We start from the raw sequence: 12,800 nt of genomic DNA, 5'->3' as shown, positions 1-12,800 counted from the left end.
TTGGTAAAGAGCTAATGCTTTTTCTCACAGTCATGCCTCTCTTCAAATAAAGGATCTTTTCATTATTGTGATTATCTTTTTTTTAGTTATTAGTGTACAGATTCAGTTCTATTGAGAAGTGCAGTAAATATCACTAGAGGAAAAGTGATGACTTGAGCATAGGTTCGCTCCCACCGAAGCTATTGCACCAATCCTCGCTGAAAGCACTGCAGCTCAACTAGGAGCAAGGACGGGTCTTAGCTAATCTGGGCAGTTTGAGAAAGCCGAAGTGTGTCAGTGCTCCCTCTGGGATTAGAATGGAAAAAAGAATATTTAAAGAATCAGAAAAACTAACAGGTTGCAGAACTTGTGAAATATCACCTGAAACTTCTCCGTAGCTTACTTGGGTGTTTTGCTAGACAAGAGGTTTATGATTGTGCCAGGCTCTGGGTCTGTAACACAAACATTCTCTTCCCTATAAACCCGGGTGAGACACCAAAGTAATTTCCTCGAGACAGAATTTTGAAGATGTAGTGTATGTATGTGTTTTGAAGACAGAATGTGCGAGGATGGTAAAGAATGAGTTTATTAGTCAACTGTATCACCTTACTAGGTTGGCAAAAAAACTGAAGTCTTTGAAAGGAATCTACTTCTGTTTGCTCAGGTAACACAACATAGAGATCACTGTGATAGCTCTTTGTTTTCTAGATCCTGAATGAAAGGGCAGCGAAGGTATTGCATGTGTTAAAATTTCTTTGCCCTATTCATTTAAGAAACCCTGAGTACCACAAATCAAAATTAGGAGGCTGAATTGTTTTTTTTGTATACCTGTTTCAGAAAGGTGTGGGAAAAATTATTGATGTTTTTCTCTGAATCCAAAGATATTGGACTTTGATAGCTCTTCACTGGTTATTTTTGAAATGGTACAGAAATTTACTTTCCGGAATGACCAAATTCACCAAGTAATTTCTTTGGTCTGTTCAGGTGGCTGCAATTAACCCAAACCATCCACTTGCTCAAATGCCTTTGCCTCCATCCATGAAAAACTGCATTCAGCTGGCAGCATGTGAAGCTAATGAATTGCTACCTATGATCCCCGATCTGCCAGCCGACCTTTTCACATCATGCCTTACTACACCAATCAAAATTGCTCTGAGATGGTAAGTATCTTCCCCATTATTGAAGGCAAGTGCATAATTTGTGTATTTTGTCTGTTGAAATGGTAGATTTTTTTTTAAGCCAAATGCTGTATCTAACCTAAATTTTCTCTGCAGTATTCAATTACAGGATTTGAACTATGCATTTGGGATAGCATTTTATTAATCAGAACTAGAAACGTGAAAAAATTATCTTCTACATATTACATTTTAGATTCCAGCTCAGTATCTAGGTTTGCTCAGATTAAGGGATTTACTGTTCTGGGAATTAAATATCTGCTTCTTCAGAGAGCCGAAATAGTACACAGTACGATACAACTCTTTGCAAATTGCCCTTCATACAAATCATATTCCAAATATTGCTGTTGCGGTAAATAATGCAGTAGCATTAAATAATGCTGTAGTGAAAGAAATTGAGCGATAAACCAAAGAAAGATGTTACAGAATGGCATACCAAGTTAATTGGGCAGAAAGATACAAAAGCCTGCTGGAGATAGCAGGAGCTTTCGAAGAACAATATTGTTCCCCAACAACAGGGAGGATCACAAACAGTTGTGGTGCCAGCTGAGGACACGGTGTGAGAAATCCAGTATGTCCCCCCAGGTACTTGGCTCCGTTCATTCATTCCTATCAGCACATTTCACTTGATCTTCTTAAGGTTATTTGTAGTCCAGAACAAAAAACTCCAGGTCCCTCGCTAGACTAGGTTAGAACAGGCAGAAGCATACAGATGTCGCAGACAGTGGTAAACAGCTGAGTCACTGCATCTTCAAGAGTTACTTGGCTTTTGGAGATACTCGTAGTAACTTACAATGCTTACGCTTGCTTTGACTTCTACAAACAAAGTGAGTTAATTTGACCAGTTTCTGGCGTAGATACATAGTGCCTTTGGACAGATACCCTTTGCTTGTAAACATAGGCTAAAGTCTTTGATAATAATGTCTTTGATAAGTCTTTCGTGACTCATGGCAAAGAGCTTCAGAGGCATGAAGAATATCTTAGAGGGAAGGTTTTAAGAGAGCTAATGAGAAAATGGTTTTCCAACCCAGGTGTCAGGGACGCGGAGTCTGACGTTATGGGAGACTAGGCTAGAGTTTGTGCCAGGGAATGACAAACCTCTGAATAAGTTAGGCAGCTATGTACTCCGCTCATAGCTTTACGATCTTTTTCATATTACTTTTTGCTTTTTCTACTGTAAAAATGAATCATGATGTTGTTTTTCTGAAATAGCAGTCCAGTTGCAATACTAGTCACTCATCAAAACTCACAAGTGAGCACTTCCAGACGTGCAAGGGACTGAGCCTGATGAGGCAGAGACATTTAATCTCTTCAAATCCTGAGGGAATGGTGTGCTTCCCCTCTGGGAGAGAGGAAGGGAAGGAGTAGGCTGCCTTCCAATCCAGCTGTTAGCTGACAGCTCTTCACTGCCGAGGTGACTGCCGTGACTGGGAGCCTTGCTTGTACGCCCATCTCCACGCTGATGTGCCGGTGGTAGGACAGTCCTGAACTCTGCTGCATGAAAATTCTCGAGCTGCCTGCAAAAAGTCTTCTCTTTAGAAGCTAAGAAAATCACTATGCAGCAAAATTCCTTTAGGGGAACTTTTAGAAATACTGTGTTACGTAACCAGGAAAATACAGTTCTACTGTGGAACTACTTTTGTCATATGGTCACTATCACATCACTGCTGTCCAAGCAGTGTGGTGTGAAGGAATTACAGGTTTGTTTCTGCTGGTTTAATCCATGGAGACTTTGAAATCTAAGTGAATGTTCCGCCTGGTTTGTGCAAGGCTAGCCACAAGTGACAATGAATGCAACTTGGCAAATACAATGGCTGTAGCTTTTTTCTTTAAAGAAAAAATCATTATTTGAATGGAGTGCAAAACCAATAAACAAAAAACAGTGAAGGATCCAGCCTATAGAGGTTTGAGTTCAAGTTCTAGGCAGAATGTTTTCATCGAAACTCCATGCTGATGTGGAGAGAAGAAGAATTAAATGCTATACAGGTTGTCTGAACTGAGGCTTGTAGTTATTCTGAATAACTCAGTATTGTGCATGTGAGTTATATCAGAACCGTGAAGATACAGCGTTATTGCTTAATTGTTGTTGTTCTCACTATTTCGTAAAGTCTTTGTGGGAATCCATAGCATGGGCTGTGATCCTGTTGAAGCTTAACTGGTTTGTAGCAAACTGAAACTTCTTGAGAGTGAGAACTCTTGGCGTTGAGACTTCAGTGTCCTCCTTCTCTTGCGATACAGAACTGTGTTCCGGTTCATGCCATCATTACTGTGGAAATGCTAAGGCTCTGTAAGGGTTGTTTCTGTTGGAGGGAAGGCTCCTCCAAACATTAAACCTGCTTACGCAGCAGTGTTTAATGCACAGTTTATATATATTGAGAAAGGTGTTTTGGATATTATGGTCTGTTCAGGAGTTTTCTGTTGCTTCATCTCCATGGGAACGTGGCTGACGGGTGATCAGGGCAGGCTCCTGAGCAGAGCTACGCCTGGCAGAAGGGTGAGATATTTGGAGTTGTCTCATTTGCTTGACAGGAAATGTAAAAATGCTGTTCAGGTAAAGGGTTTAAAACTGTTAACCTCAGCTGTTCTTGGTGTTGATGCTGGTGGGTGCCATGCTAACTCCTGCTTAGTGAGACATTTCCTACTACCTAATGATTATGTGTATTGCTTATTGCACATAAAAAAAAATTGCTCTTTACTCTGAAGATTGCACTCCCTTTATATTCCCTATTGATTGGCATTATTACGGTTGTATTTTTATCCATGCAAATTCTGTAAATAAGAGCTTGCTTGCAGAGCATTGTTATTCACTGCTGTTAAACATAATAGAGGCAAAGCCAGACTCCACTCCAACATTCCAGTTGTTCAATGCAAACTATTTGTGCACTGAAGCAGGCAGGGAACCAAAAATAAAGATGTACGTCTTTGTCATTAAAACTACTCTTTTAATTCAGTCAGGCCCTTTTATTAAAGTTGATCAAGAACCCTACAGAATTCCGTCTGAAATGTAACATTTTTGCAATTCCAGACTGACAGGCTAATGAGGTTTCATATATGGAATTTATGGGCAAATGAAAGCTGGGTGAATAAATTCCTGTACATCCCATTTTGTGTTCTGTATTTTGAGTAAGCTGATACACAAAATCACTTATTAAATGGGGTTGCAGATGCATCCACTTCAGCCTTACTTCAGGGAAAGAAAAATTGATGTCAGCAAGAGAAATGCAGGTCAGTTGTGTCCTTCTGAAGGTAGTGCACAAAACTCTTAATAAAACCGTCTGACAACTCCAGGAATCTAGTGTATAAGTTCGGGCTAACTTTGTACTGGTTGCCTTCCTGTGTAGTGACTGTTGAGAGCTGATATTCCAAATGTATGTTGCAACTATATATAAGGTAAGCTTAAAGATAAGACATATGGATCATTAATATTGACCGAACTAACCAGGAAGGAGACCCAGCTGTTGCAGAAACAGGCAGAAATTAATATCCAGTTGGTGTATTGTTTTGAGCAGCAGATCTATGTCTCATGCACTGTCTAAAGTAAAAAGGCAACTCTGTTGGGAGCTGTGATCAGCGGTGTGTCATATGTTTATGTTATTGCCAGTCCCTTACCACATAAACAAGCTGCATGTATATTGTCACAATTTTACACATCGGGGAGAAGGCTGTGCTTGTCTAAATTGTCTGAAGGACCCACTCGTGTAAAGGCTACAGGGCTCCTGAAAAGTGCTGGGACACCCCCTCACCCTACCCTCCCCGCCCCCCAAACCAAAAAAATATATATATATTGGGGGCTCAGACTTAGGAGTTTTAGATATGCAGCTTTGTACATTGGAACCCAAATATAACAAGTTTGTAAGTGCCTGGCAAAAAGCTCTTGACTTGTGACAGCTGATTTTATGTTGGGTCAGGTAAACATTTTTTTTCTAGTGCATTTATTTTGCATTTCTGCTTTAACATTTTTGAGGTTAACTGGACTGATCTGTCTCAGAGTTAAAGAAACTAAATTGAGTTTCAAAATATTCCTGTTATCTGCACAGAATCTGGTTGAATATTGTTATGCGTATTTCTGCGTTTCTTTATTGCTTGGCATTTATTGGTATGTTTACACGCAGCTCTAGCATATCTTGCCTGATGATTGTGATGAGGACACCAACCATTCACTTGAGACATCGCGTTTAGAGCCTTGGAGTGTTGAAAGGAGGGGGGTTGCAGATACAGGATGAGGAACATTCTGTTTACAAGTACATTTTCTTGGCAATTGCTGGTTGCTAGAGAGGAAATGCAGATAGTCTGTTACTGGTTAAATGGGATTTTAATGAACTAATCTTTTTCAAAATTTTCATAGCAATGGTGGAGATTTTTAAAAGAAATACTCTAACAGTCAAGTATATACAAAAGCAGTAAGCACTTGCTGCTTCACTCTCATTCAGGTAAATACCAAAGAGATCTGTGGTGAGGGCAGAAAGGGTGTTTTTCACTAAGTCTAGTGTGATCTGGTTTTATTTCCTTAACTTTGAGGATCCAAGGGCTTGACCGAAATAGCTGAGATCTAAGCTTATTTACATCTCGCCTACAGTGCAGCTCCCTACGGAAGTGCTAAGTGACAGCTGTGCAACACATTTAGTACGTGAAAATGTCTGTTCATACTTGACCCTCAAAGATGTGCACATCTCGCTGTTACCAAGCATTTCCTACAATTTCTGCGTTTCTTACCGGTCCTGAGTGTCTGCATGTAGGGGGGAAGCTTTCTGCTGCTTAGTCCAACCAGCTGTGATCAAAAGCTTTGTGGTTAGGAGAAATCCTTGCAAAAAGGAAGCAAATGTATTTGTTTGCCCTGTGGCCAATGCACTCTGCTGCCACACGAGATCCTGCTCATCAGTTGTGGGTCTCTTGCTGCGTGGCCTGGAGGAGGCTGGCTGTGCTGCACAGGGCTAGCAAGCTCATCCTTCTTTGACACTGTGTCTTGCAACAGCTTGCAGCTCTGTCCTATTAATCTGTGAGCTTGTAAAATATTGCTGAGTGAGGTTAGGTCAAATCATAACTCAGATGAGAGGCTTCCAAAGTAAATACAAAATACTGTGTGACGTGTTGATAGGTGGAACTGTTCTTTCTTTGTAGAAAACAAATGTGTAGCAGTCCAAAGTTGTGCTGGCTCTGTTTTAATCCTTTCAGATATGTCATAATGTAGAGGCATTGAGCAGAAAAGTTAGAAAGTGTTTTGGCATCCACAGTCTACAGGGAGACTCCAATCTGATTCCAATAACCTAATTCTGCTGTGCTGAAATCTGCTTGCAGTTTTTGTTTGGGAGCAGTGTTTCCCTGCGTGCTTCTGTAATGCAATGTTGCAAGATTTTTATGTTTTAAAAGATTGTATAGAGGTTTCATTGTAGCATTCATAGATAGTTTTATGACTTTTTTCTTTTTAATTGAGGGGATAGCATGTGCATCAGAAAAGCAGCCTAGAGACCACTTAGGTTTTCAGAGCTCATCCCTGTTCTTGGCAATAATGGATGTCCTGCAGGCAATGGATACCACAAGGAAAACTGGAGGGTCCTCAAGGTTTCAAGAATGAGCTATGCACAGCTTGATCTCTAAAGAAGTAATTGCTGTAAATTGTAATCTTTCCTAGGGAAGAGCCTTTTGGATGAGGATATGGTGGTGAAAGGAGGGACGCTTGGTGCAATAACTCCAGCTGCTGCTGGACGTGGGGAGGTTTACCAGGACATCAAACCCCCCAGTACCGCCCAGCCTGCAGAGCCTTGTGTTCCAGCACAGGGTGAAGTGTAGGGGTTAAACATCGACTTGTTAGGCTGGTGGGTCGGGTCAGATCTTCCTTAAACAGCAGATAATAGATTTCTGAAACACTGGGGAAGTGGGCTGGGAACGTAGTGGTATCACCGAGGAAGTCACTTCTCAAATGAATTAGCTGCTTTTTCTTCCCAGGACTATTGCTTTCTGATTCTGCTCTCTGGGCCACAAAGCACATCCCCAGGAGCTTTGGAGGAGGGAGGCAAGCAGTGGGAAGCCGGGCTGGCGGTCGTGCTGTCTTCCCACGTGTGCCTGGGTTTAGCTGCTGATGGGATTTCTAGTGCAGCAAACGCTCGTGCTAACAGGCTTTGTGTCTTCTGGAGCCGGCGTTTCTGAAGTAGTGGTATTTGCAATGCTGAGGAAGTGGAGTCAGCATTTTTTTTAATTAAATAACTGAGGTGCTTGAACTTGACACATCCCTCTCAGTGTCTGCCTCTCTCTCTTGCCCTGCGTGCCATGCCAGCTCTCTCCAGGGAAGCCCGGCCCGCACTGATCATTATTCTGGGAGCGTGCTCCTGCCTCCTCAGTGCTCCCGTCCTCCTGCACTCCTGGGGGACCATGCTGGGTGACTGTGAACCCTTTTCCCTCCGCTGTGCCGTGGAAAACTTGTCACCGTGACAGTTCCAACATCCCAGGTTTGACACCTGATGATGGAAATCGTCGCATAATCATGAGTGTGACAAAAATTGAGGGCCTTGTTCGACTCTTATTATGCTGTGGCAAAGTTTTCTACCCAAACACTATTTTAAAAGCAGAAACACTGTAATAAAGAAACCTTCTTCCACATTCTCTCCACTGAACCTTGTCATTAAATATTCAATTTGTATGTTTTATTTTTATTCTCTCTTCCACAGGTTTTGTATGCAGAAGAGTGTCAGACTGGTGCCAGGAGTCACACTGGATTTGATAGAGAAGTAAGCCAAATTTTATGATTTTTTTTTTCCTGTTGCTCAATCTCCTGGTTATTTCTAGCATTTCTCCTGTTTGTCTGAGAGGAAATTTCTTTGGAAAGCTTTCCGCAGAGTCTCTCCGTGCCGAATTTGTCATTTCTTGTCCTACCACATGCATTTGGAGCCTAGGCCACAGGGTTGGGCGCTGCGCGGGGGGACCGGGGTGTCCAAGCCACGCTGGTCGCAGCTCTCCTGCACTGGGCCCAATCCGGCCTGGGGAATGGGAGCTGTGGGCACAGGTCACGGCCCAGGGGTCCTGTGCTGAGCAGCCACACGTGGCTGGTCCTGGCGTGCTCCAGCCGCAGCTCTGACAGCAAGGATGTGCTCGTGAGCTGTACGCCCCACATCACCAAACCCAACACAAGCAGAACAACGCTTACCACTTCTCATTTCATCACTGTGCTGTCCTATTATGCTTTGTCTGATCATGTTATGTTTCAGACTTAGCACGATTGAAATGTGCTATAATCCTTTTACCCAAACAGTATTTGAGCATAATTACTGGTTCTCAGGCAGCTGAGGCAAACCAATTAGGTAGAAAACTGTTCTTAAATCTACTTCAGTTTATACCAACAAGCTAGCCTTTGAAATAATAATTGCCCACTGTAGTCCCTGCTGGGTTTTAAGATTTTTATTTTTTTTAATGGGAAACATGTTCTTGAAGTCAGGGCAGTAGATGCAGGCATTCTAACTCCTTGCAGATTATTTTTGAATATCCTATTCTTGGAACTTTAATACGCACACACAAACTGGCAGTGATTAATGCAAGATCGTTCAATTTCTGAGGAATTTTGACTCTAGAAATATCATTGTCAAGATTAATTAGAACAGGCCATATGTCTACACTTCTGACACATGGATGTCCACAGTCCAGTTATCTTTTGTCTGAGATGAAAACTGTAGAATTGAATGGCATCCTGAAAGGGGTTAGGAGAGCAGGAACCTGGATAATAACTGTGTATTCAAAACAGAAATACATTATCATACTTTCTTGTTTTTTCTAATAAGCTTCTGTATGGTGTAACGGAGTGCAGCAATCATTCATTGCTCGTGCTGCCAATAGCAAATGATCTCTTCCAGAAAATCATGAGGGTAAGGTTGCATTAGCTAAAATTTCTTGTTCAGGTTTTGCTTTAGTAAATCATTCCCTCGAGTAACTTCCATGCTTTACATTCAGAGGAGGTTAAAGATGCTTCTCAATGCCATTAGTTCTTCCACAATATGTATTTTAGAGAAGACGGGCTTATCAGTATTATCTAGGTCTTTAGTCATGCTGATTTTATGTGTGAAAATGTGATCATCTTATCTCAGTTGGGGAAACTAAGTACTGATTCTTGTAAAACTGCATTTCAGGGCACTAATCTTACCAAAATAAAAATCTTTTTCAACTTTCAAGGATAGACACAAGACTTGTAACAGTGACAAGCAGATGCATAGGTATAGGCGGTATTTATTTCTTGAGTTCAGTTGTTCGCTGCCTTAATGCAGTACCTGGTTATTCAGGCCACATATCCAGAGGCTGCTGAACTGGGATCTAGATAAAGTTGTTTCCCGGTCTGGGCCAGCATGCTCACAATGACAGATTGTTTTAGAAACCATTTTAGGGAGCTTATTTGAAGAAATAGAGAAGACCTCACCTCATTTTATGTAATAAAAAGGACAATGCACAAAAGTCAGAAATTTCTGCAAACATCTAAAAGAATTAATTTATTTCGTTGGAGCTGTTGTGCATTCTCAGTATGCCTCGTATCTTGGGGCTGTGCTGAGTTTTCAGGTTCTTTCTGATTGTCACTGTTAGCTCATCACGGCTTACCCCTCAGTTGTTCCGTGCTTCCAAAGTGTTCAGTGCAGCCTTTGAACTTGTGCAGTCTGTGTGGGGCATAAAAGTCTCTACTGCTTGGTCCTTTCCTCCAAGTTACATTATGCAACTGGCAGAATGAAAAGATGAGAGGTGTTTACATAATCTCCAGAGCATAAATGAATCTGGAAGTACAGGCGTCCTGTAATGCTCCAAAAGCTGGGTGACATGTTGATATATTTCTATGCATCTGTTTCGTTTTCTGATTGTTCCGTGAAAAATAAAGCTGGCATTGCCCACCGCAGCTATCAGACGAAGTGTTAGAGCAGTTTCCAGCTGTGTGTCAGTCTAGGAGAGGGTCCACCACTGGATTTTCTCTGAAAGCCATGAGTGAAAATGCGGTGGCTTTTGTTTGACTGTCTGTCAAGGAGATGAGAAGCAGGAAGGAAATCCGAGGGCTTGCTTTGCCTGCGTACTCACAGGGGTCTTGTGGTGTGAGAAAGATAAAATGGGCCTGAAGTTAAAAGTTATTTAATGGTAGAAAGGCGTGTGGTTCCCTGACCGTTGTTTGAACGGGCAGAGTGAAGGGGACGTTGTTTTGGCCAGCTCTGGCTATGGGACACCACGGGTAAGCAGAAGTTCCTCCTGAACCAGTGGGCTCCTTTTCAGTGCAGACTCAAGTCGCCTCAGGTCACTGAATAAATGTGTTCTAGAACAATGGCTATATTATGTTGATTATAATTAATGCATTGCTACAAGAGGGTATCTAATCAAAGAACATATGGCAAGGGTCAGGGAAAGGCTGAGCCAGGTAGCTCAGTAATCAGCTTCTCAGAACATTTGATGTACTGCTGAGGGTTAAAAGCTCTTTAAATAATAGGCTACTGAAAAAAAATATTCGGGATTCTTGTTGATTATACACAGCACACATGGATTCTGTAGGATCACAGAATGGTCTAGGTTGGAATAGACCTTCAAAATCACCAAGTCCAAAGCTTTAAAGGCTGTCCTCATGGAAAGACTGCTGGAAATAGGTTCCTGTGGGGTATCAGATATTTAAACCTCCTCATCATAATCTGCTGGGTATTACCAGTTGTAGAAAACATGTTTTTTTATTGTCATCCCAAGATAGGCCTAAAATACCTCCAGGATTGCCTATGTGTATATTGTAAGTTTAGTTGTCTTTAAAACTGGGGAAAGAGCTTATATTCTAATTAGGCTGCAGACTTTGAGATGAAATTAGTCTGCACCTTCTTTGAATGGCCCAAATTTCTAATTATCTAGGCTAAACCAGCATCCTGATGAATAAATATGTGGTGTATCCTGATGTGCATTTATATTACTGTTCTGCTGAGATGAAGCCAAAACAATCCCTAATTTAGAAATAAAGGTCTTTGCTGGAGCCAGGCAGTAAAATGTAAAGAAAAAAAGAAGGAAAGTTATGTTGGTGGAGTGCTAAGAATTTAGGAAGCTGTGGCTGCCACTTCAAGAGGCCGTCTCCTGTGGCAGCACTGATGTCAGGCATTCCTACGGGCTGGGTTGGTCTTTTCTGCTCCATGGCAAGTTGTCTTGTCAGCTGTCTCAGCATAACTTACTGCGTGGCTCCTTAGTGAAAGGAACTGGTGCTCTGTTCTACCTTTAAATTTTTTTTGGAAATATCCTAGGGAGTGGTATAACTTGGTGTAGGGTGGGGATATGAAGCTGGGTACCAAGGATCGGGGTGTACGAGAACACGTTAATCTATATTGCTGCATCAGGCTCTCTTCCATGAAATCACATTCTCAAAAGAGTGAGAACAGCATAGTATATTGCTTCCCTGGGATTTTTTCCCCAGGCCCATTTGGTACTTGGCAAAGGGAGGGAAATGTTGTCCCTTGCTGTCAGGGTTTTGTTACAAAGAACCTGTTGTGAATGTCAGCTCTGAGTCACGCAGGCAGGAGCAGCGCGGCAGAAACTTGCCTTGCTGCAGCACATGCTGTTACCTGCTCTGAAAGCAGAGAGCCCATCTTGGGGCTGTCACTCACCAACAGAAAATCCATTTATAAAAATCACTAGAAATAATAAATTTGAGAGTAAAATTAATTTAGGTATTACGGACTGCCATGAACTAAACATTACTGATGTTTTAGTGGCTATCGAGTATTGATGGGTGATTGTTGAGTAGGAGCCAATTTAAAGATGATGTAGAAAAAACAAAATCCCAAAATATCAACTGGAAAAATAATGTAATTGGAGAAAAATGCAGAAATTTTGCTGTAATATAACAAATATCTTCTGTGCATGCCCTCAGAACTTAACTAATCAGTTGCCTTCAGAACGGTAAATTGAGGACAGGTGATGGAGTGCAGCTGGTTACTATCATATTTTTCCAGGTGATCCCAGTTGATGTGCAATTTGAAATTAGAATTATTTAATTAACCATGCGATAGTCCAAATTCTGAAATACTGCAACCTGTTTTTTAATATTGATGTAATAGTTTAAAGTTGATTTTTTTAAATGTGATTTGATTATTACTTGATTTATACTTTGAAATCTAATTCTTAGTTTGCCTTTGGATCGAATTTAGGCAGCTTTCAGCCACTTTTATTTTCTTCTGGAAAATTCAGTGCAAGGCATTAGAGTGCGTATTTCAGAATGTGTTTTGGTAAGTACTGTTTAGTCACAGTGTAACAGGGATAGTGTGCCACGCTACCTGTCTGTAATATGCGGCTTGTTAGTACATGAGTTCAGGGAAAACTTTGCTTTTGAAGATGTTATTCCAAAAAGTTTCTGTTCTTTAATAGATCTGGTTTTATTGAAATGGAGTATTTAATTTTATCACCATTGTTACAGGCTATCAGTCTCTAGTGTAGGCAAAGTCTATTGTGTATACAAACTGAAGATCACACTCAACAGGATGGTTTTCATGGCAACACCTCTTTCATATCTTTATACAGAAAGATGACGGGATTGAAAAGTAGTGTACAAAGCCTTGCAGCCCTCTCAAACAAATAATTTCAGAAGCTCAAATGTTTTGTCTTTCTCAAGTAGTTTGCCAAGGTTTCAGGCGCCCAATCCCAGCACGCCTGTGCCATTCGTGTTATTTGTGA

At 41.3% G+C, this 12,800-nt stretch overlaps 1 protein-coding gene across 2 annotated transcripts in view; it reads left to right on the top strand.

The window, feature by feature from the left end:
- RPTOR (regulatory associated protein of MTOR complex 1) overlaps positions 1 to 12,800 on the top strand; it is a 147,732-nt gene that overhangs the window by 51,271 nt on the left and 83,661 nt on the right. For both annotated transcript variants that reach the window (XM_035568718.2, XM_035568717.1), the window contains exons 6-7: positions 964 to 1,139; positions 7,817 to 7,876. In XM_035568718.2, coding sequence (XP_035424611.1) covers positions 964 to 1,139; positions 7,817 to 7,876 — 236 coding nt within the window. The remainder of the gene's footprint in view (positions 1 to 963; positions 1,140 to 7,816; positions 7,877 to 12,800) is intronic.

Source organism: Cygnus atratus, chromosome 18 (genome assembly GCF_013377495.2).
Source record: "Cygnus atratus isolate AKBS03 ecotype Queensland, Australia chromosome 18, CAtr_DNAZoo_HiC_assembly, whole genome shotgun sequence".
Lineage (NCBI taxonomy): Eukaryota > Metazoa > Chordata > Aves > Anseriformes > Anatidae > Cygnus > Cygnus atratus.
The sequence above is the reverse complement of the archived record's forward strand: the minus strand, read 5'-3'. Positions and strand labels throughout refer to the sequence as shown.